At 50.6% G+C, this 22682-nt stretch overlaps 1 protein-coding gene and 1 long non-coding RNA gene across 6 annotated transcripts in view; one reads left to right on the top strand and one right to left on the bottom strand.

Annotated features, from left to right (window-relative positions):
* Nucleotides 1-382: 382 nt before the first annotated feature.
* Nucleotides 383-14898, bottom strand: LOC136315390 (uncharacterized). Of its 5 annotated transcripts, none has more exons than XR_010727492.1 (6): nt 14759-14898; nt 6431-9414; nt 6116-6295; nt 3186-3254; nt 2332-2504; nt 383-1718 (listed from the first exon to the last, which is right to left on the bottom strand). It is a non-coding gene; the product is annotated as an uncharacterized lncRNA (long non-coding RNA). The 5 variants fall into 5 exon arrangements; XR_010727496.1 differs by having other exon boundaries at nt 6116-7639; nt 9189-9414; XR_010727489.1 differs by having other exon boundaries at nt 6116-9414.
* NECTIN1 (nectin cell adhesion molecule 1) overlaps nt 14036-22682 on the top strand; it is a 73355-nt gene continuing 64708 nt past the window's right edge. Inside the window, exon 1 of the mRNA XM_066246930.1 lies at nt 14036-14954. Coding sequence (XP_066103027.1) covers nt 14876-14954 — 79 coding nt within the window. The 5' untranslated portion in view covers nt 14036-14875. The remainder of the gene's footprint in view (nt 14955-22682) is intronic.

The following is a 22682-nucleotide window of genomic DNA, read 5'->3' as shown; positions in this document are numbered from 1 at the left end:
ACGTAGAGGATGGGGCTGACAGGGGCATTGACTGGAGCCTCCTCAACTCCATGACATGCGGCCTCTCTGTCCCACACTCCAGGGAACAAAGAGACATACTCACCCTTGAAGCCACACCCACTAGGTGGCACCCAGCTGTCATGTACCTCCCACCAGAGAGCAGCCCCAGCAGCAAGGAGGCCCTAAGGCAGTGGTCCCCAACCTTTTTTGGGTCATGGACTGGTTTAATGTCAAAAAATATTTTCATGGACCAGCCTTTAGGGTGGGACAGATAAATGTATCACGTGACCGAGACAAGCGTCAAGAGTGAATCTTAGATGGATGTAACAGAGGGAATCTGGTCATTTTTTTTAACATTTTTTAAAAATAAAGCATCGTTCAGACTTAAATATAAATAAAATGGAAATAATGTAAGTTATTTTTCTTTCTCTGCGGACCAGTATCAAATGGCCCACGGACCAGTACCGGTCCACAGCCCGGGGGTTGGGGATCACTGCTCTAAGGCACCTGGAGGTGGGTTGGGGGGCAGCCCCACGGTTTGGGGAGGAAATAGGAGCAGCATTGCTTCTTTCATTCATTCACGTCCATTGAATTTCCAAGGCTTCAGCGCTCAGATGCATGTCCCTCTCATGAAGGTCTAAATGCCCTCCTGGTCCTCAAGAAGCCCACACTCAGAGAGACAGAAGATAGTCACCGGAAAAGTTAATCCATGGTAATCTATGCAAAGGCCAAGTGAGGGGTCCAGCCAGTGCTCTGAGCTCAGGAACAACGTGAAATAAGACACCACAGAACTCTTAAGTGGGGTTATCTTGAGCATTCTGCTCTGGACCAATCAGATGCATGAGAGACATCACTCCTTCCAGTATCAGGCACTGGGCTAGGTCCTGAGCGTTCAACTGTGATCAGGTAATACAGACCCTGCCCTCAGAGTGTTCGTATCCTACTGAGGGAGAAAGACATCAGGCAGGACACTACACAAATTAAGGGATATTTCAAAACGAATATGAAGTGATAAAAAAAGAAGCATTTGATTTTTTTTTATTAAACAAAAACATTAGAAAAACAAACGATAAGTCAAAGTAAGTTGTTTGATTATACAAATGAGATACAAACTCCATTATTGTGATTGAGTAGCAAGTGACATATTGGTGGGGGTGAACAGACTTTCATATTCATTTTGAAATATCCCCTAATTTTTGTGAGCAGTATAATTAACTGCGTGCTGTCATGAGTGCCGAGGTATATAAAGATTTAGAGGGAAACTTTCCACACATACTCTTGGTCACCTAGTCCCAACTAGGGTTGGAAATGGGGAAGTTTACATCACGAAGAACATGAATCCACTTCCCCCTCAGTCCAAAGTAGACCTAAGAAACTGTTGCTAACATCCACAGCACAATCAAGGCTCGGTGACTTTTCCTCCAGATAAAATGGGGGGGGGGGGGACACCAACATTTACTGAGTGCTTAGTTCTGTGTGCCAGGCATGGTTCTCAATTTTCACTTCACAGTGTGAAGAGTATGTGAAATCCACTTTACAGACAGGAGGCTGAGGCTCCGGGAGGTAAGGGGGCAGGACCTTGGTGCCAAGACCCTCCAGGCAGAGCTAGGATTGGAACCCATAACTGCCTGAGTTTCAAACCCCATCTCTCTTCTGCTGTCACATGCTGTCTCCAGGGCCAGGTCTGAATATCCTGCTAAGGGCCAAAGCAGGGAACGCTGGAGGAGAGAAAGAGGAAAGGGCAGTCAGGCTAAGGAGTGCCAGATTGTGGTTCCCGTCATCACCTCCCATTCATCACAGCCAGCCCGTTCCCAGCATCCCCTGACCGATCCACCACATGCTTAACATTCTGCTCAGTTTCCACCCAACTCCAGCTCCAAATGTTTATCAACACATGCTGTCATGTAATCAGCTCCTGGGAAAATACACACCAGGTAATGGATGCTGACAAAAGTGTCAAACAAATGTCCCCTCCCTCCCACCCTCCTAGGCCAGAGCAGCACCCAAGAAGTACCTTTAGCCCTGTTGCCCCTCCAGCCATGGCAGGGGAGGCCCCACACAAGCAGCTGAAACAGGAGGGCCCAGCAGCGTGCCAAGCATGGTGCCGTGGGGGTGGAGCTTCCACCCCTCTCTCCTCCGCTCCTTGCCGCAGCACTCTGAGGCTGGGCTACTCGCCCATTCTGCAGGTGCAGAAACTAAGGCGCACAGCGATGATGGAGCCAGAGGGAAACAGCAGCAGAAGAAGGAGGGATGATCTCCGCCTGCTCTTCCACCATCAGGCCACCTCCTCCCCCGCAGGGCATAGACCTTTGAGGAAAGCTGTCTCATCACCTTTCAAAGTGGTTGGAGCTGAGGCCTAAGGGCCTGGCCTCCATGGCCTTGACAGGACAGGTGTAAGGGGGTTGGCAGCCTGTTCCCAATTTCTGCCCAAGTCAGGTAGGAGACAGGGTGCCGAATGGGTCCTGAAGGCTCAGCACTGAGCAAAGAAAGGGGGGGCTTCACTGCTGTGGGAGAGGAGAGAAGGACTCTGAGGGTGGGGGTTCTTGACCCAGACCTTGAAGCCAGCCCAGACAGAGGGGAGAGAGAGTGCGTGGAGTTGGGGAGAGAGCCCAGATGGGACAGGACCCGCACTACCACCCCATGACCACCAGGCTCTCCCAGGATCAGCTTCTGCAGCCTCAGAATCCTAAAGGAACTCAGAATTTGTTTTTCTCTCCAACTCAGTCAATTGCTCCTTTCTTCTGATGGGAGTTGTAAATGAGACTTGATGGGATTTCAAATGACGGCAGTTTCCCTTTATCAGCCTCTAATTCCCATTTCTCAGCCAAAGTTGACTCAAGAAAGGTTTCGATAAGGAATCCAGAATCTAGTACCAGCCCCTGTCCTGGTTCCTGCTTTCTGTTATTAGAGCTGTAAGTGTCATACAGGCATGGGGCCATGGAACACTGACATGAAGAAGTCAGATCTGGGGTCCAGCCGTCTCCCAGATGGCGTATTTAACCTCTCTGGTCTCTGCTTTTTCATAATGCCTGCTCTGCCTACCTCCCTCACTAGGGTGCTCTGAAAAAATAGGTTTTAGACCTGAAAGCCCTTTGAAAGATATAAAGCAGCCTGACCTGTGGTGGTGCAGTGGATAAAGTGTCCACCTAGAACACTGAGGTTACCAGTTCGAAACCCTGGCTCACCTGGTCAAGGTACATATGGGAGTTGATGCTTCCTGCTCCTCTCTCCTTCTCCCTCTCTCTCTCTTCTCTCTAAAATGAATACAAATATCTTTTAAAAAATAGTAAAACATATATAGTATATACAGTGTGTCCGTAAAGTCATGGTGCACTTTTGACTGGTCACAGGAAAGCAACAAAAGATGATAGAAATGTGAAATCTGCACCAAATAAAAGGAAAACCCTCCCAGTTTCTGTAGGATGATGTGGCAGCATGTGCGCATGTGCAGATGATGATGTAACACCGTGTATACAGCGGAGCAGCCCATGGCCATGCCAGTCGAGATGTGGATGGTACATAGGAAAGTTCAGTGTGTTCTGTGGCTCGCTAAATTCGAATCCGTGACCAAAGTGCAATGTGAATATCAGCACGTTTATAATGAAGCACCACCACATAGGAATAACATTACTCGGTGGGATAAACAGTTGAAGGAAACCGGTAGTTTGGTGGAGAAACCCCATTCTGGTAGGCCATCAGTCAGTGACGAGTCTGTAGAGGCTATACGGGATAGCTACCTAAGGAGCCCTAAAAAATCTGTGTGTGAGCCCACATCAAACTGCACTGAATAGGTATGAAACTGGGAGAGTTTTCCTTTTATTTGGTGCAGATTTCACATTTCTATCATCTTTTGTTGCTTTCCTGTGACCGTTCAAAAGTGCACAATGACTTTACGGACACACTATATACATATATATATATGTAGTGTGTGTGTGTGTGTGTGTGTGTGTGTGTGTGTGTGTGTGTATAGCAATCACCTAACCTTGATTTACTATTATTACTATTGTGATTGATGTAAGTGCAACTGAGAGCAAATTGTGGCATTCTGTGCATCCATGAGAGTGAGCTTGTTGGTGTGCATGGAAGTATATGTACCAGTTTCATGAAAGGATGGAGTTCTCATGTTTGTACCTGCTTTCAAAAGAACATATGGGTCAGTGTATATGTATTTATATTGGCACATGTGCACACCTTTGAGTATTTTAATAAAATATCAGATAAAAATACAATAATATAATAATCTTATGTGCCAGGCATTTGATTAAACACCTAATACAGGGATGAGGGCCAGCTTGGGTGTACAGGCATCTATGTAAGGCTGTAAGTAACAGGATGTGTGCCCATTCATCTCATGCAGGTAGCAGGAAATCTCTCCATGTGCTTGTCTGAATTTAAATGGAAGTGTGAACATAAATGTCAGTGAATCTGTGTGCACGTGTTTGCAAATGGATGCATACTCACCTCCATGTACCCGAGCTGACTGATGTCATTGTTCATTATTTATCAGCTGCCTGGGATGCCCTGAGTTCACTGCCATGAAGCTGTCAAGTTCACACACTTATTGTGGTGACAGCAGCATGTTTGGGAGGGCGGGAGGCCACTCTGCTCTCTAGAGCTACGGTTTGTGCCAGGCTACAGGGCCCCTGCCAGAGGAAGATATAGATTGACTATACCAGGCTTGGAGCCACAGAATCACTCAGCAGATGAACCAGGCTCAAGGGACCCTGGGAGCAGGTCAGACAGAGCTGGTACCTTCAGGCCCAGAGGACATGGCCATAACAGGCTAAACCTGGTGCCTGGCCCAGGAACATGATCTCAGCACAGCAGGGGTAGGGGATGTTGCATGGCCAATTGTGAAACATCCTGGCCTCCCTGCTGTGCTCAGAATTAAGTCCAAATCCCCTAACAACGCACAAGGCCCACACAGCCTGGGCACACACCTCCCCAGTCCCCTTCCTCTCCCTCTCCTCTTGGTACTACACCAGCCAAACTGAACTACTCTTAGTTTTTGATACAAAAAGCCTCCTGGGCCTTCTTGCTGCTTTTCCCTCTGCCTGATTTCTCTACATGAAATCCCTGGCTAAATGGTCCTCCTCCTTCAGGGCTCAGTTCACCACTGCAGGAATGCTTCCCTGACCCTTCTTTACCTCCTAGATTAGAAGGTCCCAACACACAGGAAGTTCCTATTGGCACCTATATTTCCCTATCTTCCCTATTTTCCCCATTAGACTTTGGCCCTAGGAAAAAAGGAAGTATGTCTCAGTAGTTTGTAGCTTTATTTCAATGCCTGGCATAGTATCTGGTCAAATATTTGGTGTATGAATTATTGTTAAAAGCCTGTTGTGGCCCTGGCCGGTTGGCTCAGTGATAGAGCACCAACCTGGTATGTGGATGTTCCGGGTTAGATTCCCTGTCAGGGCACACAGGAGAAATGACCATCTGTTTCTCTACCCCTCCTCCTCCCCCTCCCCTTTCTCTCTCTCTCTCTCTCTCTCTCTCTCTCTCTCCCCCTCCCACAGCCATGGCTCAGTTGGTTATCGGCCCAGGTGCTAAGGATGGCTCCCTGGAGTCTCTGCCTCAGGCACTAAAAATAGCTCTGTTGGGAGCATGGCCCAGGATGGGCAGATCATTGGCCCCAGATGGGGGTTGCCGGGTGGATCCCAGTCAGGACTCATAGGGGAGTCTGTCTCTCTATCTCCCCTCCTCTACTTGGAAAAAAAAAAAACTCTCCATATCTAAATCATGGTGGGTATCTAAATAGGTTCTTGGTCTCTCAGATCTCAAGGCTAAAGGGAACCACCCCTTCTCCTACTCCCACTCCTCAGTGCCACCCCACCAACAGTAATCATCATCCCCAACATGTAAAGATGGGAGAGTTTACAAAGTACTTTTACAAAGGTCCTGGATGTCATAAACACCATTTACAAATGAGGAAACTAAGGCACCGAGAGGTTAAAGTGGCTTGTGAATCGGTGACCAGTCCAGTTTGGTTCCCCAGAACTTTTCTAGTTTCAGTACTGAAAGTCCATGTCCTGGGAAGCCTCTCAGTCCCAAGCATACCAGGACAGTTGGTCATCTTTCTTGCCCACATTTAGTAATGGCAGATCGGGGACACAAACCTTGGGCTCTTGCTTTCAAATCACATGCTCTCTGCTTGTTCAACTTCCTCCTGAGGTTCCTCAAAATTCAGTGACCTGCTTGGGCATTGTGTACCTTTTGGATGTCACCTCCAAGCCACCGGGCACCCTTCTGGAGCACCTGTACCCAGAAGCATGTGCTGGGCACTCATAATAACCTAAATTAAATATAATTCAGAGGCTCATTTCTAGAGAAAAAGCACTTTACACAATATAGAAAAAAATTAAAGCTATTATTACAGTAACTTCATAATGATGTTAAAGGAAATTTTAAAATAAAAAAGTTTACTCACAAATGGTTTTCTACTCTCCGTGTTACCTTCACTTTATAGGAGCATATTTTCCCACAGAACTGCAATGCAATGTCCATACCATGCTTGTTCTTCTTTCAACTTCACATTGTAGAGATGGGTTTAGGTTTTCCTCTTTCTGGATTCTCTCCATCACTAACATCCTTAATGAGCCTGGGTCACAGGGGGTCTGGGCTCAGGACTGCCTGCTCCTGAAGGACTCCCTCCTCAGCGGGAATTGCTAACACAGGGTCCCAGTTAGACTTCTGCAGGTTGCCACGAAAACACTGTCCTTGTGCATATGTGCTGTTTGCAGGGCAGGGGGACATTGCTTTCATCAGCTCCTAAGAAGATCTGAAGCCCGAAGAAGTTACTGAAGAGCCACAGGCCCCTAGAGAAGAACGTGCAGGCTGCTCTCTATGCTCTGAGGCTGGCTTCCTTTATTGGGCTTGGGCTGACCCAGGAATTCTGTTCTCCCTTACAATAAATTCTATTTCTTGGTTTCCATAAGGATCTCAAAAAAAATAAATAAATAAATCAGGTTCCTCTAGATAAGTAGTCCATCCTGACAATTACTCTGACCACAACACTCCATCCTGGACCTTTATAAAGGCACCATCAAATGGAAAAGAGTGTGGGAAGGAGGTTGTGTCTTCCTCCTCTTTCTCAGTCCTTTTCCCTTTTGCCTCTTTCTACACTGAGTATGCTCCAGGCTGAAGCCCTACCCAGCCGTACCCTACCTCATGGTTTCAGCTTCCTGGTCCCTGCACTGGCTCCTCAGTGAAGATGAAACCCTCTTCTCATGACCACTATTGAATTTTAAGTATCGCCACCTTATGTCAGGAATACTCCCTCCATTCAAGCCCAGAATTTCTTAGGATTTTGGATGTGATGATTCACAGGAATGTCTTGAGGGTTACTGACCAGAGGCAAGACAGACCAATTTACCTTCCAGAATCCCTTATTTCTTGGAAACTGAGTGGCTCAAGGTGGGACTGGGGTCTTTCCATCATTGCTCAGAGCGCCAGCTCCCAAAGTCACAGAGATCCCTGGGACACATGGCCCTCAAGGGAGAGACTAGCTGACTGTTAACCATGATGGTATGACTTTGAGGTGGGAGCTCATGGCACCTGGAGGGAAGCTGTGTTCAGCTGCACCGTTGTCCCTAAGAGCAATGGCAGCCATGGCAATAGGGAGGCTCTGCAGTCATCTCTGTAAGAATAACAATAATTAAATGTTGCTAAGCACTGTGGGATACAGAGGCACCACCATAATCACCACAGCTACCAGAATGATGATAACAGTAATTAGGTGTTGTGGTTTCCCAGCTACCCCCAGGAGCACTGCCAAGGATGAGGCTGGCCTGTCAGGTTAGAGAAGGGGGCGCCCATGCCAGTGAGTCTTCTCTGGGGCTGGCGAGCTAAGGTTTTGAGCATATTTGACTTCCTCCATGAGATTCCTCCTCCTCCTCTCTCCTCTTCTTGCCCTTAACCTCAATGAACTTGGATTGGGGGACACAGAAGTGAGTGAGCCCCATTCAGCATACCACTCTAATATATGTTCAAGTTTATCTTCTCCTAGCAGCAGATATCATGGGGTTGAGGCATTTTGGGGACTCCTTAGTAGGGTTCCCCTCACATCAAAGTGAGCTTTATTAGCCATTTACTGAATGACACAGAGGGGCCGGAGATACGGCCCAGAGGGGAAGTCATTATTATGTTGACTTTGGGCCTTTTCCAAGGCTAATAGCTGCCTCTCTGGAAGAGCCCCTGGAAGCTGAGGGACAGCTCTGGGAACAGCTTCCTGAGCACGGCACCTTCTGCTCCCAACCCTGGGGTAGGTGAGAAAGCTGAGTCCAAGTGCCTGACCTCTGGATGGGCTGCCATTCCTGTAGTCATCCAGTCTCAGGCCACGAGGGAACATGGAATTCACCTGGTCAAACCTCCCATGTGGCGCAAGAATCCCATCTACAGCCTCCCTGATAAATGAACCTGGATCTCAGTCTGAAAAGGGATCGTCAGTTCCCTAAATATCCTTCCCTAGAATAAATTAAAATCTACTTCCTCCCTCACATATGCCCATTAATTCCGATTCTTTTCTATGAGGGCACACAGACTACACTTGTTCTTTTTCCCTTCAGGTTTTGGAAGATTGCTCAACACATCTCCATTCCACCCCCTTCGGCTTTCCCTTGATGATATCTGAATCCTCTCTCTACAGGTAACCTCAATTTTTACTTTACTGCAACGACTTTATTATTAACCTCCCTCTTTCTACTCCCAAACTTCTCTCTTCACTGCTCTCTTCATCTTCCCTACGGGTTCAAGGAAGGATGAGTCCTCTCCTTTGCAAGGCTGACCTCTCCTCCACCCTAGGCTCACCATCCAGGCCTCCTCCAGGGCCTGATCCACGAAGCGCACGTTTTTCATTTCTTGCACTGTTTCTCCAGTCTTCTCTGCCTACTACCTCCTTTTCCTCTGCTTACAAGATACTCAGTAGCTTTCGATTTCCCATCGAAAAGGAGAAAATAAGCCCCTTGGTTTATGTCATGCTAAGCCTCTCCAAGCTTCTGACCCATTTTGCTCGTTCCACCCACCACCAGACTTCTCGGTGGACACCAGCTGCCTCTGCTTCTTCACATTTCATTTACTCCTTCTCTCACTTGCACCTGGGTTCTGCCCCTGCCCTCTCTCCAACACCACTCTCCCAAAGGTCACTAGAGTTTTTGCCACTATTTCCAAAGACCCCTTCTGATCCCCACCTGCCTTCTACAGTATCAGACACTGTTGGCAACTTCCTCCTCCATTCAATTCTCTCTTCACTTGGCTTCTGTGACCACATTCTCTCCTCACTTCCTTTCTCCCTCTATGACCAATCTTCATCTGTCTGTCCTACTCATGGTATCGCCAGCTTCATCTGAAATCACAGCTTGGACTGCTCCCAATAAGTGTTTCTCTGTTCAGAAACCTTCAATGGCTCACCGCTGCCTGCAGAAAAAAAAAACAAAGAAAGAAAGAAAGAAAGAAAGAAAGAAAGAAAGAAAGAAAGAAAGAAAGAAAGAAAGATCATGGAATTAGAAAATAATGAAACTATTTGCAATGGATAAATAAATAATGCAATAATATGTCAGGGGGCTCAAACATTTTTAAGCAGCAGAACTGATGAAGAATTTTTTTCACAGCACCAATGTTTTAAAAGGATGAAAGCAACATGATCTGTAAACATAGCTCCTCTGAAAGCAGGGAGTGGGGTACCCAGGAAATTCAAGGGCTTTCACAACACTATTGGAAACCACTGAACAAATTAAATTCCTCAATCTGCAGATGAAAAAACAGTCCCAGAGAGGAAAACTGATTGGTAGAAAGCAGCACAGGATGTGAGGTAGTAAATCAACACACTTTTATTAAGTGCCTACCAAGTACCGGTGAAGTTCTAAGTGCTAGGTAGGGAGAAAGCAGAAACAGGACCAACATGGTCCTACCCTGGGGGGGCTGCCAGCCTAGCAGGAAAGTAATGGAGTATTATAAGCAACTACTGAAGTGTTTATAAATACACAAAGACAGCTGTGAGAGCTGTAGGTGAAGACTCAACTGGTCCTAAGGGCAGAGTGGGCCACCCTGGGAAAATGACACAAGTACACTGAGCCCTAATGATCAGATAAGTAGCTGGCCAAAAGGAGGAGAAGGTGGTGGGTTCCGATGGAACAGCTTGGGGGAAGGCCAAGGAGGTGAGTTTCTTGGCTGGAATCTAGGAAAGCCTCACAGCTCCTCCTCAAAGCCCTAGAGCTGCATGAGACAGGCTGGGGAAGCAGGAGCCCCACAGGCCTTGCTGAGGACTGACACCAGCCTCAGGGGCTGACAGGCCAAGAAAGGGTTATCAGGTACTTGGGATCATTGAGTTAGGAGACAATCCACTGCTAAATGCAATGTGAAAGTGTGAACTGGATCCAGGAACATAAAATAGACATTAGTGAAAAATGAGAAATTTGAATAAGTTCTGTAGTGTAGTTAATAGTGTTATATATCATGCTAATTTCTTAGTTTTAACAAATGTACCACTTTTATGTAAGAGGTTAACATTAGGAGAAGCTGGATGAAAGACATACAGAAATTCTGTATCACCGTTGAAACTCTTCTGTAAAGTCAAGATTATTTCAAAATAAAGTGTTTTAAAAATACATACAGTGCATCCTTCTGGCATCATGACAGAGAGAAGCAAAACTGAACATGGAAAGATTACAGTAATAACAATGACTAACAGTTAAACAGTTCTTCCTGTACACCAGACATTGTTCCAAGCACTTAATTTAATCCTCACAACTCTGTGAGGTAGGTGCTATTATTTCCCCCCATTGTACCGATGGGGAATCCGAGCACAGAGAGGTTAAGTCATTTGCCTAAAGACAACACAGCTACTAAATGGCAGAGATGGGGTTTAAGGATTTGAATCCAAGTAGTCTAGCTCCAGAGTCCTAAGTACTTGACCATTACGTTTCGCTCCCTCCCTTCAGTGTGCACAGGCTATAGTGCCAGAAGATGTTGCAAGGATCAGGCAGAAATTATGAGTACATGGGTTAAGGTGACGAAAGTACATATGGAGCAATATCACTAGACTTAAGATATATATTGGAAGCAGAAGCAACAGTGTTAGCTTTTGAACTGGAATATGATGGTCAAAGAAGAAGGAAGAGCAAGAATGACTCCTGGACTTCCAGTTTAAGAATAGGGACCAGAACTTAAGTCTCCTGATGGCTGGTCCTATGCTGTCCGCTCTGAAGGAAACCTACTACTAGATAATTCACAGCCTGGCTGTCCCTTTCTCTTATACATCCCCTGAATGCAAAACGAACTGTACCACTTGCTGTTCTTTTACAAGCTGTTCTCTTCACCAAAATTCTCTTCTCAATCTCCTTTGGTTCAAATCTGATCCACCTTTCAGGGCTCATCCCAATGTCACCTCTTCCAGAAGCCTTCCTTGCACTCTACAATGAGAAGCACTCACTTTCTCCTCTAGAGGCCAGCATGTTTTAGTTTTCTTTGGCAGCGACCTTCCATCCTATAATACAGTTATTTGAGTAGGGTCCTGGCTGTTGCTCACGCTCATATCCTCAGCACCGAGCATAATAGATACTCAAAAAGACATCTGTTTACTCTCTGAGTAAATCCACTATACACATATACATGCACATACACATACCCCACCTGATACACATATTGATGCTTTGCATGTTTTAGGGTCTTGTTTTTAAAGATGTTGAGTGGGTGACCATGTTATCTCCCTTACTTGCCTCTGTCTTCTCCACCTAATCCACCCCCAGGCAGCCATGCCAATGTCCAGACACACCCTCTCTGGAAGCCCATTTAAGAGCAGAAAATCAAAGAAGCCTTACCCAAAGATGAAGAGGTGGGAGGATGAGAGCCAGAAATGAATGGGCATTGGTGCATCTGGAACTGCCCCCCTCAAATCCATGCATTCAATTCCTGCAACACTCCAGGCAGAGTCTTGAGGACACAACAATGAGCTCACTTCAGCCCTGGCCCTTAAAGTACTCAGAGGCCAGAGGGGGCGGTTTCTGGTTGTGAGACTGGGCTACCACAATTCATGATTAGACATTCCCCAGTGTAAACTCCTCCTGGTGACTGCCTGGTATTCATGAATCTGCAAGCCTTTCCTTTCCCCAAGTCAGTCTCAGGCTGCAACCAAACATTTTGGGGCTCTACTTACTCAGCTGTTGCTGGCCTTTGTGCCTTTTTTTCATGCTGACCGAGCTATATTAAATCTAGTTTCCTTAATGCCTTTCCCCTTCCAGTACATGCCTTTGTCTGATAGAGCAGTGGTCCCCAACCTTTTTTGGGCCACGGACCGGCTTAATGTCAGAAAATATTTTCACCAACCGGCCTTTAGGATGAGACGGATAAATGTATCATGTGACCACGACACACGTCAAGAGTGAGTCTTAAAAAATGTAACAGAGGGAATCTGGTCATTTTTTTAAAAATAAAACTTTATATTTTTATTTTAAAAATAAAAGTTTATATTTATATAAACTTTATATTTAAGTCATTCAGACTTAAATATAAATAAAACAGAAATAATGTAAGTTATTTATTCTTTCTCTGCGGACTGGTACCAAATGGCCCACAGACTAGTACCGGTCCGCGGCCAGGGGGTTGGGGACCACTGTGATAGAGGACTGACTTATCCCCTGTGAGGACCCCCACCACCTCTCCAATGCAGTGGGCACTTTTTCTGAGATCCAACAAATGTTGTGTGCACGCACATCTCTGCAACACGCAGTTATGCCTGTTTTCTCTCCTATCCCCAAATTAGACTGAGTGCCTTTAGGACAATGACGAATTCTCCGTATCCTCAAGCCTGGCACAGTGTTTGGTAACAAGAATGTACGGTATATTGGTTAAAGATACATACATCAGTGTGGGAGTGTTCCTGTGAGTGCCGAATTAAACTGCCTCAGCCAGAAAGCAAGAGACACTCCAGGGCCAGATTTGAACTAGTGGGAAAGTGGTGTCCTGCTTACCTGCCCTCCTGCTCCTCCTACTTTTTGAAACTAGAATTTATATTCTATGAGGAACAGCCACTTGCCCTCTGCTCCTGCTGGCTGGGCAAAGGGCAGCAAAGGGCAGAGGGCAGCAATGGGCAAAGGGAGCATCCTCTAGCCAGGCGTCTTGGGAGAACTAGGTTCTCTGTGGGAAACCCTGTTTGTCTGCCTCTGTCTGTCTGCCTCCTCCTGGTATAGAGATGGAAATTGGAGGTCCGGAGAGAGGAGGAGAGGGTAAGCTTCGGTAGGCCACTGATACAGAGCGCTCAGCCGCTTTGGCAGGAAGCCAACCACACCCGGATGTGGTGGGTGATGAACGGGATGGGGTGGAGTGCCTGCTCCGCTGCGTACACTGGACACTGGGCGGAAGGATCACTCTCTCCGGAATCCCGCAAATCACTCAAAACAAAGGTGCCAGCAGAGGAACAGAGCTCCATTTAACGCTCAATTTGGAAAGGGACGGGTTCAGTTTTTGGAAAAGGAACCCCCGAAGGGAGCTGGTTTAGAAAAAGCCAGTGGCCCCATCTCACCTACTACTGCCCACCGCTGACTTCTCTAGCAGCTTTCCATAGCTGCCTCTCCATTCGGCGCTCAGATGATGCAGAGGAGCTCTGGCTCTGGGTTCTAAATCGAGCTCTGCCACTCTCTGCCTTTGTCCCCCTGTGCAAGTCGCCTTACCGTTTTTTAGGGCCCTTTGTTTCCCCGTCTGTAAAATGGGACCAGGATTGGAGTAGAGGGCCTGCGTTAGTCCTTTCAGCTTGGACATTGATAGATCCAGTATTCCGCAGACTGCACGCTCGCTCCTCCACAGCCGTCCCCCACCCCCGCCTCGGGTCTTAACTCCACCCTCACGGAGCAGCTTCCTCCCCGAAGCCGGCCGCTAGGGGTCACTGCCTCCCTGTTTCAGAGACTGAGGAGGGCAGCTGATCCTCCCGCCCTCTCCAGAGCTGAAATGCGAAGGAAGGGGCTTCTCCAGAGCCAGTGGGCCGGAGTGGGACACCACAGCCGTCGCTAGGGATCCGCCTCTGCCTGCAGCCGGAAGGTGTGTGTAGACAGGCGGAGGCAGGGCGGGGCGCGGGCCCCGCGGCCGAGCCAGGAGGGGGTTAATGCTAACCCCTCCCCTCACCCTGACATCACCGGGCGAGTGGGGGAGAGGCTGGCGCTCGGCGAGTGAGAGAAAGGGAGCGAGAGGAGGGAGCGCGGCACCATTCGGTGCCCGGCAGGTCCACATTGTTACGGATCGCCGGGGCCCGGCTGAGTAGCGGCGGCGGGAACTCCAGGCGCACCCGGCTGGCTCTCCTCGCCCAATCTCCCGGTCCGAGCCGCCCGGGCAGCTGGCCGCCGAGCTGCACGCCTACCGCCTGGGCCCCGCGCCCACCGCACCGCCCGCGCGCCGCCCGGGCTCGCCCCCCCGCCCCCGCCGCTCACCCCCTCCCCACCACCAGCACTCTCGGAGGACGGCTGGCCATGGACGCCTGCAAGTTGGAGCCGAGCGGGAGGGTGTGAGCGCGCCGGGGCCGGGAGCCCGCGCAGCCCGGCAGCTGGGCAGCGGGGCGCACCGGGGGTGGGTCCCTCTCTCCAGACCTCTCTGCGTGGAAGAAGAGGGCGGGGACCCGCGCGGGGAGGAAAGCCGAGGAAGAAAGGGGGCATGAGTCGTGCAACTTGCGGCGGGCATCTGCCGAGTCTCTGAGCCGCGGGCATCCCCGGACCCGGATTGCGGCCACGCCGAGCCCACCCAGCCCACCCGGCTTCGGCCAACCGCTGCGGCTGACCTGGATCCTGGGACCGCGCACTGGCCGGCAGTGCTCTGCCTTCGTCTTCCTGCTGGTTTCTGGAGCGCGAGGAGCGTTCTCCTCGCGGCCCATCTCGCCGGACCTTCCGCCCTCCCGATGGCTCGGATGGGGCTTGCGGGTGAGGCTGGACGCTGGTGGGGACTGGCTCTCGGCTTGACTGCGTTCTTCCTCCCAGGTAAGCTCGTTCCGCCTCTGACTTATTATTATTATTCTCCTTCCAGTGCCTCCCCGGGGCTGGGAGCTGGATGGCGGGCACATCTCTGTAGTAGGGAGTGAAAGGAACCAGAAAAGTTGGGTCACGGCTTAGGTAAGGGGCGGGGGAGGGAGGAGGCTCCGCGGAGGAAAAATGAACAGCCGTACCGCCTGCCCTGCAGGGAGGCAATCGGATGCAAGTCTCTGTGCAGCGAGGGAGCACTTTCTCCTCCCAGTTTTTCACAAAAATAATATATTATAGCGTCCTATTTGTTTAATAACCAGCTCTCAGCTCGGGAAGCAGTTTGGAAACACTGCTTGTTACATAAATGCAAAATAATCGCCGTCTCCGGGAATGAGACAACAGCCCCAGGGGGGAGGGCGTCTGTCTCGCAGCCGGTGGGTTGTCGGTTTGGAGGATGGCAGGAGTGCCGCGATTTCTTCCCAGGCCCTCGCCAGACCGTGTGGGGCTCCCGGGCCCCTCCCACACCACGCAGCCCACCGGCGGGCGCGGAGAGCCCGCTACTGCGGCACGGGCAGGGGTCGCTCACCTGCGGTTCCTTCCCGGGACTGCAAGGCCCGCCGGCGCGTGAGCTCAGCCTCCAGGCCTCGGCCGGGCTGGGCTTCCACTCCGAGCTCTCGCCCGAGGAGGCGCCCGGCGCGGGCTGCGGGTCAGCCAGGTGGCTGCGTGACCCACTTTCCCAAGGGTGCCTTTCCTCGAAGTGCCGGCGGCCGAGGAGTTAACCGGACGCTGGACCCTGGGGGTGGCCTGCGGTGGCCCCTCTGACGGGTAGGATGGGGGCGGAGGCGGGGACCAGCCTGAGCGTTTAGTGCTGGGGAATGGACTGGAAAATGCGTTTAGGAGGCAAATCCGACCGAATCCCCTTGCCTGGATTTAACCCTTTGTGTCCCTGGGGAAGCTTCCCGGTTCCCACGGTGGCTGGCGACGCCAGCGCGGGTCGGGTAGGGGAGAGGATTCCTCCGGGGAGAAACCTGAGATCACCTCCCGTTCTAGCTAGGTGGGGGTTAAAGGGGTAGGGTGAGGGTTTGGCTGGAGCACGTGGCCGTGGCTTTAAGGTGGCAGAATGAGGGATTGGAGTACAGAGAGACCAGCTTCGCATGGGGCAAGAATATGAGATGGCGGGCATTGCTGGCTGCGACCGAGATGGGACTCCTGCGGTGCAGCAGACTCTCGGGCAGTTTGTTTGAGGGCCAACCTGAGGCGGGAACCTGGCTTCGTTCACCTCCACACCCCGTCTGCCACCAGCTCAGTGCCCGATTTTCGCAAATCTCAGAGAGTTGCCATTGGTACCTAAAGCACTTTGCAGACCGGCGGCACCAGGTGCCCCCATTCCTGCAGCCTGTGGGTGCTGCCCTGCTAGCTGTGTGGGGGAGAGGGACAATCCAGGGCATATATGTGTCGCTACCCGTTTCAAAGCTGCTTGATTGGGATGAGAGGTCTTTGTCTCACACTGGACCTCCTTGGGAAGCTGGCAGGAAATATTTCTGACCACCAGGGTTTAGGCTTCTGGAAAACCTTCAATTTCTATTGCCTACACCCAGATCCCAACTAAAGGAGAGCTTTCCTGGAGCTCTAGTTGGTCCAGCACACAAGGGGTTAACCTAATCTTGGGTCAGATAAAGAGATGGGAAGGTTTGGAGGAGAGGGAACAACTCACCCCCATTCTCCCCTCCTTTGTTTATTTCTCCCCCAGATTGGAGTGCATAGTGGTTAATTCTTGTTTTGGTGGCCTGGAGGCCTGCCCTGCTCCATCTCACTCAGGAAGTAGGGGCAGAGAGGTGATAATGTCACCTGGCTCTAATATGGACACACCCCGAACCAAAAATCCAAATGGAAGGAAGGGGTGAGATGCAAAGAAGGAGCTACAGCCAGAAAGGCACTTAATAAGCGCTTGCTGGCTCCATGATTGACGGTAACTGTTATGGCTGGGTAGCATTAGCAGCTGCCAAAGTTCCTGGACTCACCATACCCCACACCCCGTGCCTGTGCCTGTGCCCCTGGTGCCTCTGTGAGGCACGTGGACATGGCAGTGCCTGTCTGACACTTGGACAGACAGGCTGGGAGACCCAGAGGTTGCCCCATCCCCTCTCCACCACTGCCAGGCTCCCTCCTGATTGCCTGCTGCTGCTTCTCTCAGGGGATTTGCCAGCCTGATGCTGTTTTCTGGGTTCTCCTGAGCATAGAGGGGTGAGGAGCAGAGCCCACAGAGGGGGAGGGAGCCCCTGTGCGTGTGATGGCCCCTGACTTCAGAGCATTCTCAATGTGGCTACTGGAGTCTAAACACAGAAGTATGTTTTCAGCAGCACAGACTTTCCCAGGCAGGGGGGTTGGTGAAGCCCCATAGGCCTTTGAGACGACAGTCTCCCTCCTGTTAGCACAGAAGAGCCAGTAAGAAGACATAGGGGCTACATCTCAAAAGAGGGATAGGAGGAGCCCAGGGAGGAGCGTCAGAAGCAGGTGCAGAGCCAGTGTCCCACCACACCCTCCCTAATTGGCTTCCCCAAACCTTTTGTCTGGAAAGAAAACACACCCCAGGTGTCATGCACACCCTCAGAAGACCTGTCTGGCCACAGCACACCCCTTCTCTGCAGCTGTGCAGAGCTTGCTGTTATGGTGGCTTCCTTTGAAACTCAGAACGTCAGGGTTATTGGCTTATCCTCCTCTGTCCCCATTTCTCACAGTGATGTACATGGCTACTGTCTGACCCAGGATCCAGTTGTATGCTTCTAGGGTGTCTGCACAGGCCAGAACCCTTGTTCTGATGGCTAAGTCAGTGGGCCAGGCTCTGGGGGCAGAGGGTAAGCCCCAGTTGCTGTGTCTATCATACTACCATTGTTATTAAGCAGCTGACTAATTTCCATTGTTCATCACAAACAGAAAACACCCAAGGGAGGTGTGAATTACCTTTGATTTTTCCTGATTGCTTCTTTCCTGGTTAATCTGGTAAATTGAATGGCTCCTACCTGGGAGACGGACAGAGAGGGCATATGTGTTTTGCTGATTTTTTTTCTAAATTTGAATGGCAGAGAGTGTGCCAGGCTAATGTACATTAGCCAGCTGTGGGGCTTAGGCTGTAAACATTTCTGACATTCTACATATAGTCTCACCTTCAGGACAGAGTGGGTACAGGCACACACATATGCAAGGCTTTGTGTGCTTCTGTTACCTGCACTTCACTGTGCATGTGTAGGCCTGTGGGGACTAGAACAGGGAGGTGTATGCACTGGTATCTATGGATCACCACAGGACTGGGGCCATAAGTCAAATGTATATTCTCATTTAACCGATTTCCTGTGTCTTTCCAACCAGGATTCTGTGAGTGACTCTGAGCCTTCATAATGTTTGTGTTTGTGTCAGCATCAGTGAGGATGACTTTGGGAGGAGACTTAGGATGTGCCCTTAGCCAGCCCCTTCCAAGATGGGCTGCCAGGTCCTTAGGGGGGGTAGTACGCTGGACACTGCTTTCTTTTGTTCCCTGCCCTTGGCTTTAGACTGGGCCTCTGCCTCCTTGTGGGAGATGCTTACCTGGAGAGACTTTCCTCTCTTGTCAGCCTCAGAGCTGTGCTGGAAACAGATGTTGACTGGGGCCTGGCTTGCCCCGAGGCTTCTCAGATCCCTGAATGAATGGGAGGGACCTCAGGAGAGGTTTTCAGCTACTAATCTCACACCTTTGCTTCTTTCATGGATATATGGAGAAAAGCATCTTCTGAGGGGAAAGGTGGCATACCCTGAGCATGTGAAAAGGGGTATGAGCGTGGGCTTTGGTCCTCCATGAACAGCCCTCCAGAACCATATATGTGTCCAGGTGGTCAGCATACATGTTCCTGAAAGCATCCCTGGTCCGTGCAGCAGAAAGTGGCAGCTCCCTTGTTGGAAAAGGAAGTGAGAATGAGGGGAAAGGAGTGGGGAAGAGGGCTGCCCTGGGAGCCTATCACCCTCTACTGAAGTTTAGCTGGCAAGTGTTTCTCCCCTATGATGCCCACCCCGCTCCATAGAGACCAGGTCTGCAGAGCCAGCAGCAGATGTGCTGGCTTGGGCAGGAGGTAACTTAAGATCTGAGCAGGGATCATCTTGCAAAGGAAATGCCCTGAGCTGAAGATAACACCCCTTGGTCCAGTTAACCGTTTAGGCTCTGGATTCTATTATGTTATTTGGATTTGGGAGATGGGGAAAGGGAAGAAATAGGAGAAGACACATCTTACCTAATATCTGAACCCTGACCCATTCCACAAGGAAAGGTGAACTCAGTGCAACACTGGGACCCAAGAAGGATACAAAGAAAGACTTCTAGATAGCATGGCAAACTGGAGACTCTTCAGGGAAATGGATAATTGCAAGGTTTACCTTGGGGTGGGGAGGGAGCAATAGGTTTGTAATCTCAGGGGCTTCTGGCATCTGTGCCTTTCATGGTCTTTCAGGGCAGAGCAGCAGTAGTCCTGAGCCCTAGTCAGAAAGGAGCAGCAGATAGTGTGGTTCCTCTCCCTACAATCTGAAGACTACCCCTTTTGACTGTCCAGCATAGTGAGACAGCAAAGTGTGGCCTGGCAGACTGGATTAAATCCCAGTTCTACCAATTGCCAGCTGAGTGAACTTTGTTCAGTCACCTTGTAGGCCTCAGTGTTCCCACCTGTAAAATGAGTTTCTGTTAATACAGATTTCAAAAGAGGTTTGTGAAGACTACATTGACGATAACGTGTGAAATGTGCTTAGCACATTACCAGGCATGTGATAATGTGTGGTAAGTGGTAGCTATTCCTGTTCCCTATGCTCTTCCTCTGAGTGGTACCCTTTGCATCTGCCAACTAGGTAGTGCCAACTTTGCACTACCTTGAGAAATAGCTACTTAGCTGCCTACCCACTGCTACCTCACTCTCCTTGTCCCAGGACTGCTTTGGGCAAGGAGCCCCTGCCCCGACCCGGACATCGGCAGCAGCAGCCCTGAGGGGCTAAGGTTCGCCTGGCTGGCTGTCGGCACCCAACCATGGTGCCTGCATGAGCATCAGGTGCTGTGCGACCTGTCTTCTGCCCTGTCACCAAGGACCCTCCCCCGCACCACCTCACCCCTACCCCCAGGCTGCGGCCCAGCTGGGCACCGTTGCCCGTCAGGAGTGCTCATGGTGGCAGCAGCCTGGGGATGGCAGGGAGGGCCTGGGATCAGCTCCTGTTTTTCTTCAAATTTTCACATTTTGGGGAAGGGTGGGCAACAGGACCCTCTCCAGCAGTTCAAGGTACCATCTCATTCAGTGAGAGGGTACAGCCAGGTAGGTTCAGAATCCTTTCAGAGCCTGGCCTGTGGTGGCGCAGTGGATAAAGCATCAACCTGGAACACTGAGGTCACTGGTTCAAAACCCCAGGCTTGCCTGATCAAGGCACATATGGGAGTTGATGCTTTCTGCTCCTCCCCCCTTCTCTGTCTCTCCTTCCCTCCCTTTTCCCTCTCTAAAATGAATAACTAAAATCTTTCAAAAATTTTAAAAATAATAATCCTTTCAGAGTCTCCTCATGCTCACTGGCAGCAAGTCCTTCTCTCGGTTTCTCCTGTTGCAGGTTGAATCCTTTCACCAGTGATAAAAATGTCTGTGGTTCTCTTCACAGCTCCTAGTCTCAGCTGACCCGCTCAGTAACTCAGCATGAACGGGTTAGTAGACCTTCCCTTTCACAGATGAGGAGGGTGAGACAGCTTTCGTGATTTGCTAACCACCACACTTCAACATAGACAAATTAGATGCCAGCTCTTCTGACTGCAAATTTAGTAGACTAGAGGATGATAGGCTGGCTGGATGACACAGAAGAGGCTGAGCTTCTGGTGGGGCTCTTATAGACCTTGTCTGGGAGACAGTCCTTGGCTCCACCAGCCCCTCACCACTCTCCACAGTGTAGCAGCTCCCTGGGCAAGTAGGGGCTCAGTTGAGGACATAAGTTGGAGGGTGATCCAGCCAGAACCAACCATGAATCCCAGGTCCTAGGTTGGCAAAATACAATACATCCAACTACAGAATGGTGGGGGCAAAGGGGGAGAGTGTCCCCTCAGGAGCTGGAGCATCGCCCCCTGGGGATCTGGCCTGAGACAAAGGCAGGGCCCTAAGTTCTGAGCACAGAGCTTCAGAGCTTCAGGACACAGGCAGGCACCGGGCTGGGGTGTGGACCTGGTCCTGGGGTAGAGAACAGTACCAAGAAAGTGCTGTGGGACAGATGGAGCAGGGGGTGGAGGGGGATGAGCTCTGGCCTGCAGAGCCAACTCCCTCTCCTGGGCCACCCTCACTCCCCTCTATTCTATGCAGACCCCAGTTTTATTCCTAGTTTATGAGGAGTCTCATTACCAAGCCACAGACAATAAAACCTGCCTTGCCACTCTGTCCCGGATCTCATTAGAGAACATTAGTTCCGCTGGCTGGTGCCTCCGTTGGGACACAGCTGCAGGCGTGGCCCAAGCAGCAAGACAGGCCAGTGGCTACGGGCACAAGAATGTCCTACTGGGAGTTTGAGTGATCTAGGGGCTTAAATGGAGCTCTTTCTCCCTCCCCCACCCCCCTTCCCTACCCGGTCCTGGAATTCGAGCTTCAGAGCTGGAAACATGGGTTCCTCTGTCCACTTGGATCCTCAGTCCTGTCCCTGCCTGAAGGCGACAAGAACACAGCTCCCTCCAGAGCTATTCGTAGGAATCTGCTGTCACAGAAAGGAGCTGAACGAGAAGCTTAGCAAATCACCATTTCATGGAGGAGAGTCTTTGGGCATGGGAGACAGCAGGCCCACCCCTACCCACAGGTCTAGAGAAACTCTGAGGGACATGTCCTAATAGCAGAGATAGAGTCTGGCATCCTCACAGCGGCCTTGCCTCTACCTTGGTCCATCTTTCTGTTCAAAAGGTGGAGATGGAGACCTGGGGACCTCATGGTGGAAGCATTATCCTTCCCCTAGAGATGCAGTTTCACCAGCCGCAAGCCTTGGCTAAGGCCTCCTGGTCCCATCCCGCTCCCCAATGTGCAGTGACTGACCCACAATCACTGTGGCGGAGCCTTAGGTTCCATTTGGGTTTCTTCCTACCAAAGACAAAGTTGTTCTTTCTTAGCAGATTCCAACGCCTGTGACGACCAGGATCCTCTCTGCACCTCCCCTCCCCTCTCTGCTTTAGCTTTCTTCCCCTGCAATCCTGCTTACCTGCTGGTGACCAGAACGCCAAATGCCACCATGAAAAAGTGAAGCAAGAGCAAAGGAAAGTGTGCCCCTTCTCAGAGCCTCAGTCTTGGGGGGGGGGGGGGAGTGCCAGTCCAAACAAGTGGTTCTTGGTGCACAGGGGCTGACTTGGTCTGCTCCCATGGGGAGCACACAGTCCAGCCCACAGTTTGGCACAGGAGCTGGCATTCTGCCAGCGGAGTCTAGGGGTGGCAGCACTGGTCTGCAGGCAGGAGTCTGTCTCGCCCTTTTCTGAAGAAAAGAGAACTGGAGACCAGTGAGGCCACTGTCCGCAGCTTGTTCAGAGACAAGCTGAACAAGGCGAGCCCCGAGTGGGCTGGGGAGGCGCCTCCATGGCCCCCTTTCTCTGCCCCAGATCGGCATCCCAGGCACTCCCTCCCTCACTCCCAGTGTCTCGTGGGCAAATGCTGTCAACTGCTAGGACAAAGGAAGTAGAGAAGGTACCTCTGAGCCGAGCCAGCCTTGCTGCTACTTGGTGTGGCTCCCACTGCAGGA

The sequence above is a fragment of the Saccopteryx bilineata genome, chromosome 1 (genome assembly GCF_036850765.1).
Source record: "Saccopteryx bilineata isolate mSacBil1 chromosome 1, mSacBil1_pri_phased_curated, whole genome shotgun sequence".
NCBI lineage: Eukaryota > Metazoa > Chordata > Mammalia > Chiroptera > Emballonuridae > Saccopteryx > Saccopteryx bilineata.
This window is presented reverse-complemented; position numbering and strand designations above follow the sequence as displayed.